Source organism: Rhagoletis zephyria, unplaced genomic scaffold (genome assembly GCF_001687245.7).
Source record: "Rhagoletis zephyria isolate East Lansing unplaced genomic scaffold, Rhagoletis_zephyria_1.1 Rzeph_scaffold_00457, whole genome shotgun sequence".
Classification (NCBI taxonomy): Eukaryota; Metazoa; Arthropoda; class Insecta; order Diptera; family Tephritidae; genus Rhagoletis; species Rhagoletis zephyria.
Genome location: NW_016157541.1, coordinates 150,768 through 175,884, shown reverse-complemented (window position 1 = coordinate 175,884; position 25,117 = coordinate 150,768). Strand labels below are relative to the sequence as shown.

The 25,117-nt window shown below is 37.6% G+C and overlaps 2 protein-coding genes across 3 annotated transcripts in view; both read right to left on the bottom strand.

Moving 5' to 3' along the window:
• Window positions 1-8,726: 8,726 nt before the first annotated feature.
• The window catches only part of l(1)G0289 (plexin domain containing lethal (1) G0289), an 80,214-nt gene continuing 63,823 nt past the window's right edge, over window positions 8,727-25,117 (bottom strand). The window contains exons 4-10 of one of the 2 annotated variants that reach the window (XM_017611793.1): window positions 14,452-14,644; window positions 14,186-14,395; window positions 13,359-13,510; window positions 13,185-13,257; window positions 12,705-13,102; window positions 10,652-10,669; window positions 8,727-9,095 (exon numbers count right to left, since the gene is read on the bottom strand). In XM_017611793.1, the coding sequence (XP_017467282.1) occupies window positions 9,060-9,095; window positions 10,652-10,669; window positions 12,705-13,102; window positions 13,185-13,257; window positions 13,359-13,510; window positions 14,186-14,395; window positions 14,452-14,644 (1,080 nt within the window). In that variant the 3' untranslated portion in view covers window positions 8,727-9,059. Of the gene's footprint in view, window positions 9,096-9,921; window positions 10,670-12,704; window positions 13,103-13,184; window positions 13,258-13,358; window positions 13,511-14,185; window positions 14,396-14,451; window positions 14,645-25,117 lie in introns of those variants that run through there. The other variant, XM_017611792.1, reaches the window with a different exon arrangement.
• LOC108359773 (RNA-directed DNA polymerase from mobile element jockey-like) lies at window positions 15,314-17,972 on the bottom strand. Its single transcript, XM_017611794.1, has 2 exons — window positions 16,352-17,972; window positions 15,314-16,290 (listed from the first exon to the last, which is right to left on the bottom strand). Coding segments are annotated over exons 1-2 (750 nt in total). The 5' UTR covers window positions 17,101-17,972; the 3' UTR covers window positions 15,314-16,289.

The window sequence follows — 25,117 nt, the reverse complement described above, 5'->3', positions numbered from 1 at the left end:
ACGATGAGGCGCAAATGCTCCCAATTAGGGAGCACAACACGATACTCTGCAAGCAGTTTCTTGCTGGGAGCCACAGATGTGGCCACCCAAATAGACAGCTGCTTGCAGAGGAGCACTCGCCGAGGCACGTCTGGAGGCATCTATATGAACTGACGGACGAAGTCCATAGGTTCATTAAGCAACCTCTGGACAAGTCAGCTCACAGACAAGCCCTGAACGGCATTCACAGGGACGCAGTCTCGAGTTATGTAGACTCAAGACCTGTGAATGCCGTTCTAGGCACACAAACACCGGACATCGACGCGACGGAGCTCCATCTGCCTCGGGAGACCAGGACAAAAGCCCAACTTCGCTCTGGTTAGCTAAATTCCTACCTGAGTAGGTTAAATGCCGATGTGCCGAACGAATGTCCGGCATGCGGAGAGACCCCTCAACTCGAAACATCTCTTCGCATGCCCCGAAAACCCCACAACCCTAACGGGCCGTCCCTATGGACCGACCCCATAGAGGCTGCACGCTTTTTGGGGCTGCCGTTAGTGGAACTTGGCGACAACGACTGAGATATCGGCATATCTGGGCGGGGTTGTTGTAGCCGCTACAACAACAACAACAACAACAACAACAACGAACTGACGGACAAAGTCCAGAGGTTCATCAAACAACCTCTGGACCCGTCAACCTACCGACAGGCCCTGAACGGCATTCACAGGGAATCAGTCTCAGGTTATGTAGACTCCCGCCCTGTGAGTGCCGTCCTAGGCACACAACCTCCGGACGTGGACGGGACAGAACTTTGTATACCTCGGGAGACCCGCACTACAATAACCCAACTTCGCTCTGACTATTGCAGCAGGCTAAACTGGTACCTAAGCAGAATCAACGAGGATGTGCCCAACCAATGCCCGGCATGTGGAGAGTCGCCACATGACTCCCGGCACCTCTTCACATGCCCTGAGAACCCCACTCAGCTGACGCCCCTGGCCCTATGGACAGCCCCTGTGGAAGTCGCACACTTCCTGGGACTCCCCCTAGCTGAAATCGACGACAACGCTAAAGGATGAACCGACCCGAACGGGGCTTAGTAGCCGCTACAACAACAACAACAACAACAACAACAACAACGTATTTTTTAACAAACCATCTTACAGAGAACTTATTCAATTTGCAAAAGCCGGAAAAAAACATTTGCCTGTAAATTGAGCGAAAACAAAAATCAAAGCCAAATAAAAGTACGACACGACAGTCGGGCCTACGTAACCGGAACGACCCAGATTTATATTTGGCCAAGGACTGTCACTCCAGCAACACCCCCAAAAACTCTTTGGGGATTTTGTATGCTGCTGCAACAACAACAACAACAACAAAAAGTAAAAGAATCAACATTGAACTGCGTCATAATGAAAATAAGGGTGCACGAATTTCGATGGGAAGCAATACTCTCTAGGAAGACAATACCTGTAATTATTGTACCATGGTTTGAAACCTATTTTTATCTAAAGTGGAGTTTTTATTTTTTCTCCCTGACCTTTTGAAGGACTTTGTGATTTCAAGAATATGATTAGTTCCAAGAATTATTAAAAAATTCAATACAAAGTCGAATAAAAATATGGGTAACAAATGCAATAGGAAATGTCTTTAGAATTTAAAAAATGTAAATTGTTTGGATTCACCAGGACGAATAGGTAATTTTTAAGCCGACAAAGTTAGAAAAACGAAATTCGAACAAATATTGCGAAATTTCAAGGATAAAATTTTAAAATGACATTTTCAATATTTACCAGCACTTCTGCACTAGAAACTTGAATATGTTTAAATTCTACATTTTCTCCTTAATTTTATACCCATACTTCTTCTCTAAGCACATTTCTCTGAATTTTTTAAATTGTATTAAAATATCAAGAAAATAAAGTGTGTAAACGCAAAAATATTTATGTAAGTTGAAGNTAAAAATGCAATTTTACTATATTTAGCCTATGGTTTCGCGAATATATCGATATTTGTGTTTAAAATTTACTATCGCGCGGTGTTATATGTACATTGTACAATGAGCTAGACATTTATAAAGAAATATTAATTATTAAATAAAATAGAAATATAGCCAATACTGGTCAAGAAAAGGAGTTTCTATTATTGCCATCAGTGCAAATTGCAAATCCCGAAAATCCCGGGATTACTTGCCAAGAGTCCCGGGATTTTCGAGACCTTAAAAAGTCCGGGATCCCGGGATTAACATTCCTAATTTCTACGTATCGTTTAGAAGTAAAGCATTTTTAAAACCATTTGTACCCATAGTGTAATATCTAATTCGTTTAACTTATTAAATAATTTTAATAAAATTTCTAACAGGTGGCATCTCGTTTAAAAAAAATAAAACTTTATTACACATCTACAGGCCAAGTCTGTTATTTGACAACACAAGAACCCAAATTTTCAACTTCATTTACAGTGGAAGTATGAAAGTTATCAAAAAACCAATTGCATTTTTGAATTCAGCGCTCTCAATTTTATTAAGAAAAAATCCATCCACATTGTGCGTCGCAAAATGGTCCGGATTCTTCTCCCCTCGTTTTTTTTTTTATATTTATCATGAACTTTTATGGAGTGCATCTTTTCTTGCACAGTATTGCACACTAAATCTGTGCATTCAGGGTAAAAAGGGACTTATTTAAAGTATATGGACGTAGGTTTTGTTTGCATTCATTTGCCTTCCCATTCGCAAATCGTAATTTACGTGACCTCTATAGTACGTCAAATATATGAAGAATAATGTTTTAACAATATTGAGAGCTGTAATAATTGATAAGTATTCGATAATGCAGTTTAAATGTATTTAAATAATTTTTATGTAAACCTTGGAGGACGTACAGTGGTCCAGAATTGTAAAAAACCCATAAGCGCATATGGTCAAAAAGCAAGTTCGCAAAAAAACATAAATTTTCATTGTTGTTACATGTAAAGGATACCTCAGAGGAACCAGAAGTGAAGTGACATTTCAATAATTATTCCAGAACTTCAAAAATAATTAGGTTAGGCAAAGCAATATACTGTTATTTAATTTTTTTTCGTAAAGAAAGAAAAGCTTGTGTAATACTGCAGTAAGATATCAATTCAATGTTTTGTAAAACATAATAGCGTGTTACTGGCAGATTTAATTGCCAAAAACGTGTTTTTAGGAAAAAATATTTATTCGAGTATTTAGCTGCTTGTTTCGATCGTTGTGTGATATGGCTTCAAAACGATATATTCCCAATATTTTTTATGTTTACTTTGCTGGAAAACTTTGGCAATCTAATAGGTTTCACATTATTGAGAGCAATAATTTATTTTAATAGGGATTCGATCTTTGCCGGCAATTATTTTAAAATAAAAATTGTAAGTTTATTTTAAAAAATATTTTACATTAATTTAATTTTTTAGAACATACGAATCGCGTTTTGGGACGACGTTTCCTGGTAGAAAGCTCAGAACCAGAAGGTTCTGACAGCTCGGAAGCCTTGTGACAAATTTATCATTTAAAATTTTTGAAATATGAAGAATGAAATCGACTGAAAAATATATACCCTGCAAACCAAAGTTCCCGAAATCTTAAGGAAATCGTTAGGAGTATCTCATTTCTGTAACGATTTTTTTTACGAATTTTCAAAGAAAATTATATGAAGTGGTTGACACGAACTCGTAAAGAAATTTCTGTACGAAAAATAAAGAAAATTCTGGAAAAATTCTGAAAGATATTCTTCACATAGCACCATTATTTTCGTTGCTTCACAGATTTTCTTCCGAAATTTCGTAAAAGAATGGAAGTGTGCGTAATTTATTTCATTTTAGAAAATTAGGCAAAAAATCGAATTAAATCTTAACGAATTCTTTAAACTTTCTTTACAATGCAGAATACTCTGAAAAAATGGTTTGCAGGGTATGTATGTACATACATACATACATATTAAATCTTAGAAAATTATTTTGTGTTTATTTCTTTCAAACCAAAAAAATTTGCCATCTGATGACAAAATTAGGAATGACTGAATGTTTTTAAATATGTGCGTTGGATAAAAAATGGAAAACAACAATAGTAAGTTTAATTTCATGAATAATTTTATTGAGTAAACTTGTGGTTTTAAAGTGCAAATACAACTTTTTTAATTGTATTGACATACGCCAAAATTGACGCCAAATATTGTTTAAACAAACAAGTAATTTAACAATCGACAGCAAAAAGTTTGTTAAGAATTGTGTTACGATTAATTAAAAAAAAAAATTAAAAATCGGCCACGAAATAGCGAAATCAATATTTGAAATCAAAAAATATTTAGAGGTCGCTCAAAGCGCTCAAAGTTTTCCATGTATTTTTATATGGGGAAAAAATAACTTTTCGTAGAAATGGTATAGAATTCTTAAAAATCAATATTTTTCGATCGAAAAACTCTGTTTCTCTGTAGGAGATTCCCAATAATAATACCCAATTGTCTATTTAACCATTTTTCATCGCAACTATAATTTATAGGTCCGCCAAAAACCCACAAAAACCCCGAAAAATGCAATGGGGGGACCAATAAAAAATCGTTTGTATTAAAAAATAGTTAAATAAACAGTTCATTTCTACGAAAAGTTGTTTTTTTTTCATATAAAAATATATGGAAAACTTTGAGTGCTTTGAGCGGCCTCTAAATATTTTTTTTATTTCAAAATAAAAAATAGGGGTATTCTTTTTTTCGATATAGTACAATCCTAGGGGGTGAGAGCGTTACAATTCCGACTTTACTGTTTTTGGACCACCCTAATATAGAGCGTCTCAAGGGTACATCCGCGCGTTTTTGGAATGCGGATCACTGTGCGTCGTACCATGTACCACATATAAAATGTATAGTTTTGAAATTTATGATGGTAAATTTTTCATGTTTTTCGTATTGTCTGAAAACTTTTCCACGCTCTTAAGGAAACTGCATATCATCTCTCCATTTAATAGTTACAGCTTTCATACTTCCTTAATTTTGTTCTGAGACAAAACTACAACATATATTTGGCGATGATGATTTTCCATCCAACAACTCGTCCATAACATGTCTTAAAAGCAAGTCTTAAACGTGATGCTGGCAACCAATATACTGTGGGGGAGCAAGTGTCATTGCCTTGTAACGGTTCTTTAGCAAAGCAACAACTCTGTTTGTTTTGCCTGTGTCAACATTTTGTCAGAAATTATCATTTTAATTGATTTTCACAAATCATATGTGTTTAAAGTTTCCTTTACGCCATTAAATAATTTAAAGCTTTACCATTTTCCAGAAAAAAAACACATAACGAGAACGAAAAGTGATACTGAACATGGCCCAACGCCGAAACCGGTTTGCCTCCAAACCAAATTTGACAAGGGATGACGGAAGATCGTTCCACATTACATCACACTCCTACCCTGTCGGAAACACCAACAACGAAAATGAGAAGAACACATAACTTAACTTCCTTTGTTCCATTTTTCAATACGATTACCTGTATTTCTGTACCATCAATTTTCTTTTTGAATATGTTTTTATGTATACGACTTCTATTTATTCAACAGATTTTAGTACCGCTCTGTAAATACCTGTTTGTGATGGCGTTGAAATGTTATGCCTGACTTAGCTAATTGTTTTTACCAACAAGAACCAGATCGCAGTGAAGGTGAGCCTATCTCTCGGAGAAAACACACAAGAGCTAGTAATTTGATCAGCGTACCTCCCCGGTGACTCCAGAGATTTCAAGTTTCTGCCACTATAGGGACTAGTGGACTATTGTGGCAGACACAAACTGCAACTCATCGTGGAATATGACGCTAATGCCCACAATACCATATGCGGCAGCAGTAACATAAATCAAAGAGGTGAATACTTACTTGAATTTATTAGCCTTAATAGGTTAGAAATTCTAAACGTAGGTAACTCCCCCACTTTTGGGAACAGTATACGGGTATCCACTCCTTTTATCAGTAATTTCGTTAGAACATGGAAAGTGTCTAGAGAAGTTTCTTTATCAGATCATATGCACATCCGTTTTGAAATGGAAACCACATTACTGCTACTACCTTCAGAAGACCAAGAACCACAAACTGGGATCTATACGATGCACTTCTGCAGGACGGTCTGAAAAGGTGCAAGCGTAAGGTAAATGACTTAGTCGATCTTGAACTTAGCTACTCAGGTCGGACATCAGCCATTATGAATTCCTACCATAAACCCTGTCCAGAAGTCACTAGGCTTAACAACAGACAGACTCCATGGTGGAATAACAAGTTGGCTAAACTTAGGGCAAAAACCAGGAAGCTCTTTAACAGAGCTAAACGAACCGGTGAATGGGAAACATATAAAATTACCCTCACCGCGTACAATAAAGAGATTAGATAAGCAAAGGGGAACTCATGGACTATTTTCTGTATAGGGATCAAGGACCTTACGGGAAGCGCAAGAATCCGCAAAGTCCTCGCAAAGACGCACACTAATGAGTTGGGGCTCCTGAAAAGACCCGACGGATCCATCACGAACAGCTGCATGGAATCCCTTAACTTGCTAGCCGAGGTGCATTTTCCTGACTGTTTGCCGCTGAGCACAATCAGAACAATCCACACGTAGACTGGGATAAAACGCCCCTGCGCAGAGGATTGGAAAATCGCCAAAGGACCGTTCGACGAGGATAGAATAAGATGGGCTATATCTGCCTCAGCGCCTTTCAAAGCACCTGGAGCAGACGGCATTTTCCCAGCCCATCTTCAAAAGGGACTTCCCCGCTTGCTACCCTTCCTGATACCACTTTTCAGAGCATGTTTCGCGGGGGGTCCCTTCTACTACAATGGCAGGAAGTGACGGTCCGCTACATCCTAAAGGTGGGTGGGGAAAACCAGCGGACCAACAAAAGTCATACCGACCTATTAGTCTTACGTCCTTTCTACTAAAAACATTGGAAATAATCGTAGACAGGCATATCAGGGATAGTTTCCTTACCAGGAACCCGCTGCAGACACCAATATGCCTATCTTCCAAGATCTACTACACAGGTTTACAAAAAAAACAGCTTATGCATATTAAACCAAACCTATATATCCCTATTTAATTCGACACGCTGAATGCGAATCCGAAGTCCGTTAGTCTCCACTACGTAAGGTTCGTGGTCAGTTGAAGGTCAAGTAGGGAAAAATTCATTGAATAAACCTGAACATTCATGTACATAAGGTTTTACATTCGCTGAACCCGAATCCGAGGTCCGTTAACCTCCATAATGTCAGCTTCGAGGTCATTTGAAGGTCAAATAGGACATAAAATTTATTCAATAAAAATTCAAAAAAAAATTTTTTTTTGTTGTCAGTGAAACCGAGTATGGAGTTCCCTTGATTCCTCAAGGTCATCTGGAGATCATGCCAAGGTCATCCCAAGGTCAAATTCCGATGAATTGTATTGAACTTTCAGGTTTATTCAATGAATTTTTCCCTACTTGACCTTCAAATGACCACGAACCTGACGTGATGGAGGCTAACGGACCTCGGATTCGCATTCAGCATGTCGAATAACATAGGGACATATAGGTTTGGTTTAATATGCATACACTTTTTTTTTTGTAAACCTGTGCTATCCACGCTCTTCAGAATCTAACAAGGAAAATTGAAAAGTCCCTGGAGGACAAAGAGGTGGCGGTGGGTTGTTTCTTGGATGTGGAGGGCGCTTTCGACAACACGGAACACTCTAATAGACAATTGCGTCCGGCGCAGAGGGGTTGATCAAACCACATGCCGCTGGATAGCAAACGTCCTTAAATCCAGAACCATTACATCCACTCTAGGACAGGAAAGGGTCAGATTCTTAGCTACGAAAGGTTGCCCGCAGGGGGGAGAGATTTCCCTTCTGCTATGGTCCATCGTAGTAGATGAACTACTCTGCCTTCTTAGCGAAAACGGCTTCGACGTTCAGGGCTATGCGGATGACATTGTCATCCTAATCAGAGGTAGGTTCGAAGATACCATCTCCAACCTCCTACAGAATGCTCTGAGTATAGTTGCCAATTGGTGTAGTAACTATGGGTTAAACGTAAACCCGAAGAAGACTAGCATAATCATTTTCTCCAGGAAAAGGAAAAGAGACAAATTAGTAGAACCATTCCTTCAAGGTGAAAAGATACAATTCTCCAAAGAGGTCAAATATCTATCTCATGGAATCCGCATCTAGATAAAACTATTCAAAAGGCCAGGGCCTCTATCTGGACCTGCCGGAAACTTATGGGACGGAACTGGGGCATCAGACTTAAACTGGCGAGGTGGATGTATGATGCCATCTTCAAACCCATTCTCACCTATGCTGCACCCGTCTGGTGGAAGAAGGCGGAAGTGAAGTCCACACAGGCCAAGCTCAGCAAACTACAGAGACTGGCCTGCGTGGGCATCACTGGTGCGATGAGAACAACACCAACTGCGGCCTTCGAGGTGCTTCTTGACCTGCCTCGCCTACACATTGTAATCAAGAAAGAGGCTCTACCGTTTACAGCAAGGCTCATCTCAGGGGACAGTGTAGGGGACAAGAAGTATATATGAAGAACTCCTTCACCTCAGTAGGAATGAAGTAGGAATTGTTACAGGCTTTCCTACTGGTCACTGTAGGGTAATAAAACACTTGTCAAACATAGGAGATGTCAAATCCGACCAGTGTAGGTTGTGTAACGAAGAACAGGAAACAGCAGAGCACAGTATGTGCCACTGTGAAGCCCCTACCAGGACCAGACTTCGCTTCCTAGGATCACCGTACCTAGAAGCACACGACCTAAATGGCGTTCAGCCAAAGGACCTCGCGAGGTTTCTTATGATGATAGATGGTTTCGGTCGCCGTAACTAGATGACCTGCTCCCTCCTCTAAATCTAATATAATCTAATCTAATCTAGCCAATTGTTTGCAGATTTTATATGCTTTTGAAGTGCTCACATTTAAATTTGTAACCAATGATGCAGCTGGCGTTTTCGTCTGTCAAAGACTTTTCATCTTCATCTTCGAATATATCGTCTATTTCAAAGTTGTCATCTCGATCGTAATCGGATATTGGAACTGAACGCATTACATCTTCATCGCTACTTGTTTCGGACTGCCATTCTAAATTATTATTGGTTATATCAAAACTACTGTTGAGTTTGTAGTAAAAATTTTGCCCCAGACTTTGCAATTTTTCTTCACAGCTTTATTACTTTTTTTGTCTGACATTATAATGAATTTTTGTGATACAAACAATGAACGTATATTAATAACAATTATTGTAAACGGTAAAATATTTATGTGCTTCATAAGTTAAAAGTATTGTTATTATTTTCCGTAGATAGCTTTTAATACGCTTCGTGAGTCTCATTTGTTTAAAACTTCGGAGAAATATTTTAATTAAACTAAAAAAATATAGACCAAATTTCCNAAACGTATATTAATAACAAGAATTATTGTAAACGGTAAAATATTTATGTGCTTCTAAGTTAAAAGTATTGTTATTATTTTCCGTAGATAGCTTTTAATACGCTTCGTGAGTCTCATTTGTTTAAAACTTCGGAGAAATATTTTAATTAAACTAAAAAAATATAGACCAAATTTCCACTCGTTTGGTGCGGGAACTGTTTTGACAGCAGCGAGCAAGTAAGATTGCGTTTCGTAATATTTTTTTATGGACTTTTTGGCTAGGGCATGTAAAATTTGATATTTGCAAAAAAAATATCAAAAAGTAATAGCCCTAGTGTAGTGTACANTCGTGAGTCTCATTTGTTTAAAACTTCGGAGAAATATTTTAATTAAACTAAAAAAATATAGACCAAATTTCCACTCGTTTGGTGCGGGAACTGTTTTGACAGCAGCGAGCAAGTAAGATTGCGTTTCGTAATATTTTTTTATGGACTTTTTGGCTAGGGCATGTAAAATTCGATATTTGCAAAAAAAATATCAAAAAGTAATAGCCCTAGTGTAGTGTACATAGTCCTTTACATTCCAGACTTAAAAAAAAAAATTTAAAAAATATATCTCACTGAAAAAATATATATCCTCATGAAAATGATTATACATGAAGCTTTATGTCGCCTTACCCGGATGTTTTTTGTTTAACCGGCACCGATATATGTTTATTACCCGGGTACGCGGGTATCATCAGCCCTAGTTTATTAACAAATTCCAACAACAGAAAGCGGCCTTCCGATGGTAGGTATTAAATGCGCGTCTTATACCTGTTTAGCCGCGTTTTCCCCCCAAGTTTGTTTCACTTTCATTGATATAGAAAGCAAAACAGCAGCCGAAAAATTTAAATTTTTTAATTTAGATAAGTAAATTCTCTATTCGATACGCATATTAGCTTTATCTAACGCTTTCATGAATTTTTTAATTTTGCAACGTTTGTGCGGCAGAGGCGCTATAGCGTGACGTACACACTATAAAACTTAGATAAGTTCTTTTAAGTCCCTGTATTTGACTTAAGGAGTTTACGAGTTAAGATTCCACTATATGTGCATTTTGTACAGGTTATTGCAGACTTATGACTTCAAGCTATTATCGTCTTATCGAGCTTACGAGTTATCGAGATTCCATTGTATATTAAAAACCGAGTTCCATTAAAATAAATATTAGATTGAATGAATTGTGAGCGATGAATGAAGATTTTGTGTATTATTGCTTGTACAAACCTGATGCAAGTGCTTCGACTGCATGTAAATATAATAAACAAAAAGAATTAGTAAATAAAAGCTTAATAGCTGCAGCTTTATATACCAAAAGACACAGATAAATAAAAATTTCATTGAAATTGCATACAATATTTATATGTATATTAAAATAGTTAGTTTATGTAGCATTATTTTATTTGGGCCAACAATTAAGGGTACGTTCACACAGAAAGGGGAGCCGAGCCGAGCGAAGCCTTTCCGAGCAAAGTGAAGCTTTCAATTTGCTGTAGCTGTATGAAAGTGTTCATACAGTAAGCTTTTTCATTAGCGTTTTGGAGCTGAAAGCAAAGCAGTTTTTATTTTGAATTTTCATTGAATTTTTAAGCTTCATGACGCTGCTGAAAACAAAATAGCAAAATATTCAAATAAAAACGAATTCTACAACTAATTTTTTGAATAAAATTGAGCAAATATGTTTGCTGGTAAGTTTTGCGGGATCTTTGCAGCCGAGTCCATGAGAAAAGCTGCGCTTCGCTTCGTTCAGTGTGAACACGCCCTAAGAGTTTCCATGATTCAATTATTAAAGGTTTTGTAAGTAGCATTTTTTCTACACTCCCACCCACAGGGATGTTTTGTGGAGGCAGCGGGAAGAATTTAATCACCTTCAAAAAGTAGCGAAGTATTCATAATAGGGCATGGAAGTATTATCTTTAATTATTTAATTGAAACCAGCTTTTTACATGTTGTTGTTGTAGCAGCATACAAATTCCCCAAAGACTTTTTGGGGAGTGTTGCTGGAGTGACAGTCCTTGGCCAGATATAAATCTGGGTCGTTCCGGTTAGCTTATTTACATCGTTGTATTCGATGTAATGGATCTGATTGTTTTAAAAAATAAATATTTGTATGTACCCAGTAGATAATTTCCCAGAAGATAATTTAGGTATGCCTTCTTAAGTAAAGCCATTCTAAGAGGCCTACCCAAGAAGGCCTACCTAAATTATCTTCTGGGTACATTTGTATGTATATACCAAAGTTGCGTACGTCAGACCGCGTATAACTTGAGAATGGATGGTCCACTTCGAACTGTTTTTCTGTTGTTTTTTTGCCTTGTAAATTCTTTGCGGTACCATTTACGGTTGATGGATATGAAGAAATTGTTTGTTTGTGGGAAAATTATGTAATTTTGGTAAAAAAGACGTCAGATAAAAACATCTTGCTCTTACTTTTCTTTCGCGGTTATGGCTCGATTGCTTCTAATGCGGTAACGCGAATTCTTTGATGTTGTAGTTTTTCAGTGCAAGTTTAAGCTTAGATCATGTAAACTGCGCTTGTTTTGACCAGCTTGAGCGGTTAATCTAAATTTAAACCACAGCCGTGTACTGGCAAACTGGCCCTTAGTGTTCGGGAGACGTTATACCGCCGATCAGAAAATCAAACATTGGCTAACACAGTCGCGATTGGCGATTCGTGTTGGTCGAACTCAGGAAGATCGAAAATGGCATGCACCTACTGAACGATTGCAACAGGCACGCGATCTACAAATGACAAGTTCCGTAAGTGAGCATTTACAACATCGCGCCAGTGACTAAACCGAGCCCATGGATACGGTTTGCCAATATCATATTGCGTCAATGCATAAAAACCTTCGTTGACTCATTTACCAGAACCATTGCGCGCTTTACTTTACAGCGACTTGGAAGAATCAATAGGTCTCCACAAATGCCAACAAATACATTTCGGCATTTAAGAGAATTTCGTCACTTTAGCCTATATTGAATTTCTGTAGTCCAAAGATTCTCACCCATTTTTTCTTTTTGCCGCCAGCGAATGAAGTACAAACATTTCCTAAATTTAAAAAGTAAAAATTTCACTAACAAAAGTTTAAAAATGTTCTTAAAACTGTCCAAGAATTTTGGAAAAGAAATATCACTGTTTTTGCTTTTGGGAGAAGGGTGGGAGTGTCATTGATGAAATTAGAGTGAGAGGAAGTTTTTCTTACAAAATCTTTCATTATTGAATCATGAAGACTTTCATATTTCAATAAACATACCAAAGGTTTTTCATTCTACTTACCTGAATTAAAAGTTGTCCGCTTTTAGTATGTGGATTTCTGTAGGCATAAAACACCCACAATACCATAGTTAGCACTAGACATATGGGCACGAGGAAGCCAAGAGCAAGCCCCATGCTTTTCGACTCAGCATGTGCTTCTAAAGGTTCATTCACTACTTTCGCCACATTGGTGTCATTATGCACCGGCGTAATACTAGCACTGTTCGTCTCATTTGCATTCGCACTCTTTTCAGTTATATTCTGGGTGTCATTTTCGTTGTTGGCGCTAGGCACATTTGTGGGAGTAGTATTGGTACTGCCGCTGGTGCTGCTATTGCTGCTTTCTTGACTCGCATTGTTACCTCTCTGTCCAAGGGGAGGGCAAGCAGACGCATCCATTATTTGTGTACGATCACATCCTATTTATTTTATTCGTTATTAAAAGATAGAAAACGATTTATTTTAAGTTATGTATATGCTAAAGTTGCCTCAATTTTCTACCTTTCTGTTGCCATTCTTGTTTTTTGCGATCTGTGCCAGTCGAGCATCTGTTTAAAGTTGGGCACCACGTACACTGCAATAAATATCAATTTGGTTATTAAATATTTACTTTCACATGTTGTCTTTACATATTTTTCGTGCATTTGCGGCAGATGTGAAACACTTGAAACTTACATCAAATGAAGTCTTATGGTTGCTACAAGCCGCGCAATCTTTGTAATCAAGGCAGGTAGGTAAAGCTTGCAAATAAATTATTGTTGCATTCGATATGCCAGTATTAGATAAGTTTATGCGATGATACTCGTAAATGGTTTTCCTGCGCGTATCTGTAAATGGAATGTGAATTTTTATTTATAAAAAAAACTTTATAAACTATGTCGATGACCCCGATCTACTTTAAATAACTACCATGATTAAAGAAATTTCGCTTCAAAAAGGCGTTTGGAATGCCACATAACACAAGTTGTTTTTGTTTTAAAGAACATTTTCGCTTTAACACTAGAAATATCAAAGCGGTCAAATGATCGCAATCACATTTTTGATAGAACATATTACCAGAACTATTGCATTAGCATCGCTAACGTTTCATGACCTTTAATAATCCGACTTTTTTTTACGTTAATGTATGTAACGTTACATTTTATATTATTTTAATTTAACAATGAATTCAACAAAAATATAATTCACACAAAAAAAAACATTAAACCTCTTAGTACGTCATTTGACCGCACTTGATCTTTCTAAGTAGTTCAAAATTTCGGTCTGCCTAGTGTTTTATCACAAAATACTCATTTTATGTTTCAAAATTACATTTAAATTATTAGTGTGTGTTTTACATTAAACGTTGAAGTTAAGTTTGCAGAATTAGGATACATTTTAAAATTCTGGATTAGGACTTTTTATTAGTTGACTTCACTCACGAGTTGTGTTAGGTCGCATTCCAATTTAATTTTCCCTGTAAGCAGCGTTGTGATACAAAAATTCGATGTAATCTAACTTACAGAAAACCGTTTTGTCAATTATGTACGCATCAGATAGGCCGACTTTAACGGGATGCTTATCATCTTGAATGGCATTGATATCGATGGGAACATAGTAGTAGATGAAAACAATATTGCCGTTCTTATGTAACGTGGCACTAAACGTAAATTTTCCAACATCTTGTTTATCTTGCAAAGACACCTTTTCCCAAATTACAGTGAATGCAGTGCCTAAAAGAAAAGGAAATTTAAAAATATTGGCGGCAGATTGTCATATCAAATTTTACCATTATCTTTGATTCGTACGAAGGATTCGTCTGATAAGCTGGTATCGAAGTTAGCCATTAATGGTGCAATGTATTGTGTTGCTGCTAACCAGGAGTGTACGTAATCACCTGTGTAAAGGAAACCACCTGTTGCCACTGTAACATTCCGCACAGGATGGCCATAGAAAGGGAAATCAAAGCTCAACTCCACAGTCTAGAGGACAGAAAAAAATAGTTCGATAAATAGTTTACAAGTAAAATAGCTCGGTCAAGTTAAACATTCAAGGTTATGATAATTCGCATAAAGCAGAAAATTGGTACGAGTGTTGCAAATACCATTATAAAAGAAATCTCTCACGTTTGCAAAAAAATGTATTCAAGGTCAAAGGTCACATAATTTTTATTTTTTTTTTTTTGTTTTTTTACTATATTTGTACAATAAATAAATATTCTACAAATACATTACGATTCGCAGCACTGGCGACGAAGGCCCTCAGCTGTCCTTTGCATCTTATTCGAATGAGATTATATGTGTCTTTGCATATTGCTTTATACTATTATGTGTTATATTCGTCTGAGCAGGTCTACCTCTTTGAGAAAATTATATATTAGTTGTACATTTCTATAGGTTGGGTTTTTGAGTAACTCGATGGGGTCGGCAGAGTTCAGGATGGCTTGTCGGGGTGTAGTGATTGTTGGACATCGTAAAATATGTGTTAGCGAAGATGCTTCCTCGCAGAATGGGCAATTTTCGATGGGGCTTCGTTGTAGTAAATAGGAGTGGGTAACAATTGTATGCCCAAGACGCAGGCGGGTGAAGGGTCTTAACGCACGTAGTGGTATATTTGGATCGTAGACCATCATCTTTCTGCATGGCTTGATTGCTGAGTAGTGATGGACGTACATTCCCCAATCGTCGATTAGTGACTTCAGTCTTAGCCTGGTAGCTTCAGCTCGAATGTCTTGCTTAGATACGGAGTCATACATAAGTGAGGGAGTGATGGCGATGTTCTTGGCTGCGGCATCAGCGTGTTCATTTCCCGAAATTCCAACATGCCCGGGGATCCACATAAGTTTTATTTTGTTAGGGCAGTGTAGTAGTATGTTGCGGATGTTAACTATTGCGTTTTGAGTGTTGGATGGTGATTCGACGGCGTTGATGCACGATTGACTGTCTGTACAAATGACGAATTTGCCTTTATTCATCTTGGCATAGATGACTGCTTCGAGTACAGCGGTGGTTTCCGCCGTGAACACCGAGCAAATAGAATGAAGTATACCGTGTTTGATTATGTTCCCGCAATGTGATACTACTGCAAAGGAGGTGTTGTTTTCAGTCTTGGACCCGTCAGTGTATACGAATTTCCAACCAAGGTTTTGATATTTCTCTTTTTCCGCAGCGAAGAGATTTGTATACTTCTCCTTTGGAGTACTTGCTTTGGGAAGAAGCAGAGCTTTGATGATTGACTTGGCGTTGTTTATCAACCAATGCGGGTGTGCTTCTATAGCTTGAGGCTTTTTATTGATGGGTATCTGAAGATCCTTTGCAAATTCTAAAGATTTTAGCATTGCCGATTTGCACCTGGGCTGCCGTTTTCTTGTTAACATTTTTTGGACATTTTCGGAAAGAATGGAGTTAGAGGTGTACAGCAGTTTTGGTAGGAGTCGGCGTGTAGTGTCGGTTGTTCTGTCTGAAATTGTTGGTAAGCCTGTTTCAGCGTACAAGTTTTTCAATGGGGTTGTAGGGAAGGCTCTGATACTCCTGCGCATTGCGGCGTGGTACGGTGCTGACAGCTTGTTGAGTGTAGCTTTTGGGCTTTTACCGTAAATAGGAAGGGCGTAATCAATTTTGGATAGGATTAGCGCTTTTGTAATGTTTATTAGCGTGGTAGGGTGTACGAAGCTTTTCTTTGATGCAAGGTATTTGATTATGTTTAGACTATTTGAAATGCGCTCTCTTAGTTGAGTACAGTGTGGCTTGAAGTTGTATTTGGAGTCTAAAATCAGTCCAAGAACTTTGAGTTCTTGTACCGAACTTATAGTATCATTGGAAACGCCGGGACAATTCTGTTTCCGGCAAATATGTAAAATTTTGGTTTTTCCAGTAGCAATTGTGGTGCCAGAGACCAGAGACCATGAATTTATTTTCGAAAGTATGCTATCAAAAGTTTCCTCTACAAACGTGATGTCAGAGTTATGCGTGTAAAAAACCACGTCGTCGGCATAGAGTTGACATTCTAAGCTACTTATGTTTTTTGTAAGTTGAGTGATCTCGTCGAATGCTATTATGAATAGGCAAGCAGATAGTGGTGATCCCTGTGGGGTACCATTATCAAGTGGATACGTAGAGGAAAGATACCCGTTTACTTTTACCACACATTTCCTGTTTTTGAGAAAGCTTTTAATAAAATTCTTGATTTTTGGGCCGATTTTCCATTTCTCTAGTTGCCTTAAGATAATGTGGGCGCCGATACGGTCAAACGCTTTTTGAAAATCGGCGGAAAGTACCGAAAAGTGGTTTTTGGACGAGAGGGCTTCTGAAATTAGGTGGTCGAGATGAACTAATGCGTCTATAGTACAGCAACCTTTTCTATAAGCTACTTGATTGGGACTTATACGTTTCGTGATGTTCGCATACCACATAAGTCTAGAGGCTACGATTTTTTCCATTACTTTTCCAAAGCAAGGGATGAGAGAGATGGGTCTATAATTGTTTGCGTCTCCAGCGGGCTTGTTTGGTTTTAATATGGGAACTATGCACGCAGTTTTCCAATGTTGTGGGTAGTGTCCTTGGTCGAGAATAAGGTTGTAAAGGTTAAGCAATCGATGTTTTACTTCGATGGGTAGTTTTTGGATGATGGGGTATGACACCTTGTCAAGCCCTGGTGTTTTACCTTTAACCGATGAGAGTGCGAATTGGAGTTCAGCTAAGTTTATTTTTGCTTCGATTTGCTTGGCGTGTGTCGAGAGCTGTTGATTTGTCAAAGGATCTTCTTGCAGGTATTGCGCTTTGAGTTGGCGGAAAGTATCTGTAAAGTTTGAATCGGAGGAAGCAGACGAAAAGGAAGAAGCGAAATAGTTGGCAATTCCCAGCGGTGTGGTTATCGTTCCGTTAGGAGAGTTAATGCTGGATAGATAAGATTGCTTTTGAAAGCCAGTGAGCTTCTTAATGTCACTCCAAACGTCACTTGGGTTTGATGTGGGACAGATTTTCGATGTGATCTTTTCAAAGCTTTGTTTTTTAGCCGTTTTTACAGCTCTCTTGAAAAGGGCATTAGCTCTTTTATATGCTAAAAGATTGTGTTCAGAGCGGGAGCGTTTGTAATTCTGCCATTCACGCTGTTTCTGCAGACGAAGGATGGATAAATTGGCATTCCACCAGGGGATCCTTTTTTTGTAATAGCACCGTGTGGTTTGCGGGATAGTAAAGTGGGCGGCGGTGCGAACAATTCTTAGAATTTTTGCTGCTTCTTGGTGAATGTTGTTTGTCGAAGGCGTGTTTCGGCAAAGTTGGAGGCACCGGGCAGTAAAATTGTCCCAGTCCGCGGCTTCTGTCTTGAATTCGCTGATGTGCTTATTCTGAATATGATTTCCGTAAGAAATGATACTTGTTAGGATCGGGAAGTGATCACTTCCATGCAAGGAGTCTACTACACGCCAGGTGCATTGCGGTGCTAGGGCAGCAGAACAGAAGGTGAGGTCGATGCAGGTGAAGGTGTTGTGGGTTGAGAAATGCGTGGCGGTGCCGTCATTTAGACAAATTAGATTAGAAGCCAGTAACATGTCTTCAACTATTGTCCCTCTTTGATTGGAGTGGGTATCGCCCCAGATTGTGCTCCGTGCGTTGAAGTCCCCTCCTATGATGCAGTTTGTGTTAACCTGTCTTAGCAAGCGCATTAGTTCAGCGGCAGTGAAAACTTGCGTTGGGGGGATGTAGATACAAATGACAGCGAATTTTTGTGTTGTGCTTATCTCTATTGCTACCGCGGAAAAATCGGAACGTATGGGTATTACTCTGTGTGGTATATTTCTCTTAACTAGAATAGCGTTTCCTTGTTTCTTGTTGGTTATTTGCATGTGATTGTGGAAGTAGCCTGCATAGTTTTTGGGTGTATAGGTAGGCTGATTGTAGGGTATGTGAGTTTCATTTAGGAGTAGAATAGAGGGGGAGAAGGAGTTGATGATGATTTCTAGTTGGTGGTAGTTGTTCGTGTACCCATTCATGTTCCATTGTAGAATTGACGTCATATTACTTGAAAAGTTTTAAATGGTTTATGTTTATGTTGAATAATCTTTCTGTGCTAGTGCTTATGTTTTTGCTGGGAAAGTGTGTTTTTATAAGTTTCGGGGGTAATGAGGACATTTAATTCGGGATACTTGGCATATATTTGGCTGCACGGTGACATTTCGATGTCACTAACTGTAGGGGATGCACAAGGAGTCCGAGGGATTCGATCCGTTGAAGGGACGCTGTTTTTGGATGTGGATGCGTGGTTGTTCTTATGCGGAAGTTTTGGAGAAGAAGTTGTTGGTTTGGAGTTGCTTTTGGCTGTTGATGCTGTTTGGCTAGTTTTGGTAGTTTCCTTAATGGTTGAAGAGTTCAATTTGCTATTCGTTGTATGCGTGTTTGCTGGGTTATTGCTGGTGAGTTGTTGCTTGTTGTTTACGTCGGAAAATTTATTGAATTGTGTGTTTGTTTGCTTTAACGGTGTCATCGTCTCATTGTTCTGCGCGTTGGTCGGTATTGTCGATGTTATGTTTGCGTGGCTGGCAATCATCTGTGCCATGGTTGGTGTTGTTTTTTTATTATAATGCTGAATGGTATATGCCGTTGGGTTGCTGTTGTATAATTTCCATGCTTGCCGAGCTGTGCACCTATGTTGAATTTTGGCTTTGTTAACCGCTTTATGCTTAAGGAACGTAGGACATGCAGAGTCAAACGATGTGTGGGTTTCGTTGGTACAGTTTACACAGTAGCTACGTGTGCATAAGTCATGCGGAGGGGGAAAAGCGCACGTTCTGCATACTTCTGAGTTGCGACACCATTTTTTGGTATGTCCTAGTTTCTGGCAAATATTATATCGCATCGGATTTGGTATATATTCCTGTACTTTGACTCTCTCCCAGCCTATCTTTAGGTAATCAGGTCTACGTATGAGATCAAATGTTACAATTGCAGCACCAGTTGGTATCAGCTTTTCATCGGTTTTCTTCATGATTTTTCTTATGCTGATTACTTTCTCGGAGGCTAATTCTTTTGTTAGTTCTTCTTCAGATATGTCTATGATGTTTCTTGAGAAAATCCTACCTTGAGTGGAATTCAGTCCAACATGGGCTGTGATTTTTACTGGAACACAGTCAACGCGCATGGCTTTCAGAAATGTCTGTGCAGCCTTCAGATTGTTTGCCTTGAGAAGGAGATCGCCGGATTTTAGCGGGGTTACTTCTGTATAGTCACGGGATATGGCTTTGAGACCCTTCTCGATTTGGAAAACGTTGTAGGAAGCAATCGGTCGGTTTTGTTCTGATGAATTAGCTATTGCGGTGATTACCAGAAAACGTGGTATATGGTCATCATTTTGGTGGGTCTCTGGGAGTAGAGGAAAGTCAGTCGATCGCAATCTTTTGTTTTTGAAAATCGGTGTGTCGAGGTAATGATCAGGGTCCAGGTCCATAAACCTGTTGGTGTTGGGGGGGTCGACCCCGTTCATCTTTGAGAGTGTGCGCACTTTCAGTGCTTAACAACTGAACCGGTTTGTAAAATTGTTGTATTAGTTTATTGTTTTTGAACTTTTGTTGGAGTGCGTTTACGCGAAAAGTTGGGAGTGTGCAGAGCTTCGCTTTGCACGAAAAAAAAAGAAAACTAACACAAAGGCTGCGAGCAAAAGTAGTAATTAAGAAATCGCGACGGTCAACGTTGGTGTTTACGCGGCGATTGCCTGAACGATACTGTCACATAAATTTATTTTTTGCCTTTTTGAGCAAAATGGTAAGGTTTATCAAAAAATAGGTGAGACAAAAGTATAGATTATGCAATTATCTATAAAAACTGATATAACATTTTTCTTCCTAAGGATTACCATTTCTGAGATATAGCGATTGAAAAAATTGCGTTCCCCATAATATGCACAATTTCCACTGTACTTGTGGGGTAGTGTTTTAGGGCGTTTCTTAACGTGTTTTCCCCTGTAGGACTTATTGTAGTCCTGTTTAACTAAATAATATGGCATGCAATAAAAATAGTACCATTGAAAGTTATGAAAGCGGTGTGAATTAAAAGTAGAGAAAACTATTCATCTAATTGATAATTATACTAGTTTACAAGAAATCCCACCTGTGGCACGATACAATCACTTCTCATGTAAAATTTTACGCTGAATCTGAATATGAGGTCAAAACATAATAAACTCTAAGAGGTTTTGAGATATAGTCAAATTTCGGTTTTTAGAGACTTAATTGCATTTTTTTATATAGCTGGCAAATTTTAAATTTCTTTCCACAGTACTGAAGCGTATTAAATTTAGTATCTTCTACGCAATGACATTTTCCAACCGGATTATTAGTTCAGAAGCTAATCATTGATTCACCGAAAATTTTGCATAATTAAAAAAAATTAAAAAAAAGTTACTTTCGGTAAAAATATCAATATGAAAGAACCTGTTAACTTTTGGATTCGTGCACGTCGAAGCACGATCTTTCATAAATACGATAAGGCCCTGCTTATCTAAATTGAATAATAAATGTAGAAGTTATGAGCACTTAAGTAGAGATACATACAAAAAGTTTCTACACAAATTTAGGATTTTTTGTGCCAACATGACTGGACTATAAGTGGATACAAAGAGCACACAAATCTCGTAAATAACGTAATTCAAGCCTGCCCTAGCTCTTTGTGCTTTCAAAGATAGGCATTACCTATTAGCTGTAATCTCCACAAATAAAATCAGTCGTTAATACAAATAACTAACAAACACTTGCTTGCTTCGCGGCACCATAAATCAGCTTTTGCGTTATTACTACTTTTATCGTTTATTACAACTAAAAAACTACGGGAATGAAAATTAAAAACCTATACCTACATCTATCACAAACACTTTTCCGTAAAATATTTTGACTACCGAATACCTTTTTGTAGAATTTGCTCTTCTAACTTAGCTTAGAGAGTCTATTTTGTGTACAAGTTTTTGTTCTACCCTCGCAAATACAAGTGCATATATCCTTATTACAATCAGGCGATAAGTAGGTTCTGTTGTTGCTGTTGTTGTAGCGGCTACAATAGCCCTGTCCAGATCGATTAGTCTCTCAATCGTTTTCGTCAAGCTCTACTAGCGGTAATCTCAGGAAGTGTGCAGCCTCGATGAGGTCTGTCCATACGGACAGAGGCGTTAACAGGGTGGGGTTCAGTGGGCATACGAAGAGATGCTGCGAATCATGAAGCGTCTCTCCGCATGCCGGGAATTTGTTTAGCACATCTGCATTTATTCTGCTCAGGTATGAGTTCAGCCTGCTGCAATAGCCAGAGCGAAGTTGGGCTCGTAGGTTCTCGACTCCAGCGGTTCTATTTGTTTGTAAATATTTACATACATGGGCGTAGCCAGGTAGGGGCAGGGGGTGCTCGAGCCCACCCTAACTTTCAAATTTTCCTTATATATATATAAAATAGTACCCTGAAATGCCAGCTTAATAGGGTCGAGCCCCCCCTAAATTTCATTCTGGCTACGCCGATGTCTACATACATATCGCGTAAACACCATGTATTTAACATTAACTGCTCTGTAACGTGAACACACTCAATAAGTCTTATATGACTAATGTGACCAACTATTTCATAGCTCAAAGAAGGACCGGGAAACCAAATGATACAAAAATGATAACAGTGTACCAATTCAACAAATCAATTTTATTAATTAAAAATCTATACTTTATATTATTCTAAGGCAGGCGCTTATTTCCAGCGATCTACTAATCCTGCAAGTTAGGTATAAAATTAAAGTGCTCGATCTGAAACTTTGCACAAACATTTCAGGTTTAAGAATCGTTAGACCACTTTTGCAATATTTGCACGGACAAATTTTTAAAGTTTTACATTAAACAAAGCATTGATACGTTCATTTCAAGAGGCAGGAACTGTGGAGCGCCCTGAATATGGAGTAATAAAGGACTCCCACAGCAACACCTCGAATGAGTATTTTCGGAGCGCTCCGAATAAATAAAGTGTTTTTTTTTTGTTATCTAGTCGTTGATTTAAAAAATAAATTTTCAATCAAGAAGAAACTGATCGTTGTTTCGGATATTTCTGCATTTAATGCTCCAAAAATTACTTTTGTCTAATGCCGAATTTCCACTAGGCATTGAAATGATAAAAAGTTGGAGGCATTTAAAAAGTGCCATGTGGAAATGAATTTAATGACTATTTTTTTAAGATAATGACAAGAATAGTTTTTAATACCCAAGTTTGTCATTAAAATTTCTGCTATTTAAAGCCTAGTGGAAATCCAGCAAAACTTTAGAACTTTTCAGATGTATTTATTAGAAAATATGCTGGATAAGTGGTTCCAAACCTAAAAGGAAAGTATTTTAAACAAGAAAAAAAATTTGTTTTGGATTTATTTCAGGATTTTTCCATTTGTATCTGTTTTTTTTTTTACTGAATCATATGTACATAATTTTTTAATTTAACGTTTTTTCAATAAAAACAAATGATAAAAAACCTTAATACTTATTAATTATAAACAAAATTAAGAACATTTTGAAAAACCGTTAATCCTCCTTTCCGGTTTATTATCGGAGCAGTCCGAAAACACTCCGTCTTAGTTATCATCGGAGGATTTAGGGAGTCCTTCTCGCAAAATCATAGGTGAATAGGAGTCTATGCTTTTTGGGGCACCGAAATCACTCATTTAAGCAGTCGTAAAGGTACATTTTTTTCATATATATTGAGAATGCCCTTTTCTCCTGCGGGCATGCTCCTTTGGGACTCTTTTCGCAGCCTCCATAGGAGCATCAACGCAAGGTACAGGGAGTCCTAATTATGCACCCTGCGGACTCCGGTGGTATGCTGGGAACAATAGCACTGCAAATATACCAGCACAAATACTCTTCACATGTGTACATGAGTAAATGGAACATATATTTTAGAGTACTTAAAAAGATAGGAACAAAAAAAGAGAACATCTTAAATTTGAGGAACTGAGCAATGTTACTCAACAGCGCTCTGCTACATAAAACACTGTTCCGCTTTTCCGGAGTACTTGAGTATGTTGATTGCATTCAGTAGTATTTGAAAACTTCATAGGAAGTATAGGAATACTTATGAAGTTTTTCCTTTTAAAATGTTGGCATTTAACATAATGTTACGAAAATACAGACATTTTCTTTCTATTCCAATATATGTATATGTACTTAAAATATTGTTTTACATTTCTCGCCGGACGTTTCAATGTTTGCAAAAAAGTTCGAATCTTTCATACATATACATGATTTATGTACATACATATTATGTAAATTTTTTAAATAACCAAATATGTGTGTCCATTTTCCCGCGACCTCTCTTTATGACCAGTTTTTATTGTCAAATTGATATTTTCATTTCCCAATACTAGGCGCTCATATATTAGCCCAGCAAAATTAGATAAATTTGGTAGGGAAATTGAAAAAAATTTGTAACAGCGATTTTCTGATGCAGTTTGACACTTGCCCCTAAATTTCATATGGCAACATTCCGCCATCTTGAATTTAAGTTTTTTTGGGTTTTTTCCGATTTGCAAGCTTATTTTGCATTTGTCGTAAAAAATGGTTATATACAAATATGTAGAGAATGTAATTTCCCACATTTGTTATATAGAAGGTTTTTTCAAAATAGCATTTTTTACTGTAAAAAATTAACAAAAACTGCAAAAAAATTTACATTGCCACGGTTTTCGCCATTTTTTGAAAATTTCTGTTGAAAATACATCGCATATTGGAATTCAAAAGTTGTAGAGAATTTCATTCTTCACAACTTGTATAGCTACATTTGTTTTGTATGACGCTTAGATCACGGGAACGTGCGAAACATAGCGATTAACCCAGAAAAATTAGTTAAATTTGGTAGGAAAATTAAAAAAAAAATTGTAACAGCGATTTTTTGATGCAGTTTACTCCTATTTAACACGCCCCTAAATTTGATTTGGCAACATTCCCCCATCTTGGATTTTATTTTTTTGGGGTTTTTGCGATTTGCAAGCTAATTTTGCATTGTTCATAAAAAAATGGTTAAATACAAACATGTAGAGAATTTAATTTCCCACATTTGTCATATNTATGTGTGTCCATTTTCCCGCGACCTCTCTTTATGACCAGTTTTTATTGTCAAATTGATATTTTCATTTCCCAATACTAGGCGCTCATATATTAGCCCAGCAAAATTAGATAAATTTGGTAGGGAAATTGAAAAAAATTTGTAACAGCGATTTTCTGATGCAGTTTGACACTTGCCCCTAAATTTCATATGGCAACATTCCGCCATCTTGAATTTAAGTTTTTTGGGTTTTTTCCGATTTGCAAGCTTATTTTGCATTTGTCGTAAAAAATGGTTATATACAAATATGTAGAGAATGTAATTTCCCAGATTTGTTATATAGAAGGTTTTTTCAAAATAGCATTTTTTACTGTAAAAAATTAACAAAAACTGCAAAAAAATTTACAT

Excerpts from the sequence above, each read along its gene's own strand:
- LOC108359773 (XM_017611794.1), bottom strand. The coding sequence starts at position 17,100 with ATGGAAAAAATCGTAGCCTCTAGACTTATGTGGTATGCGAACATCACG.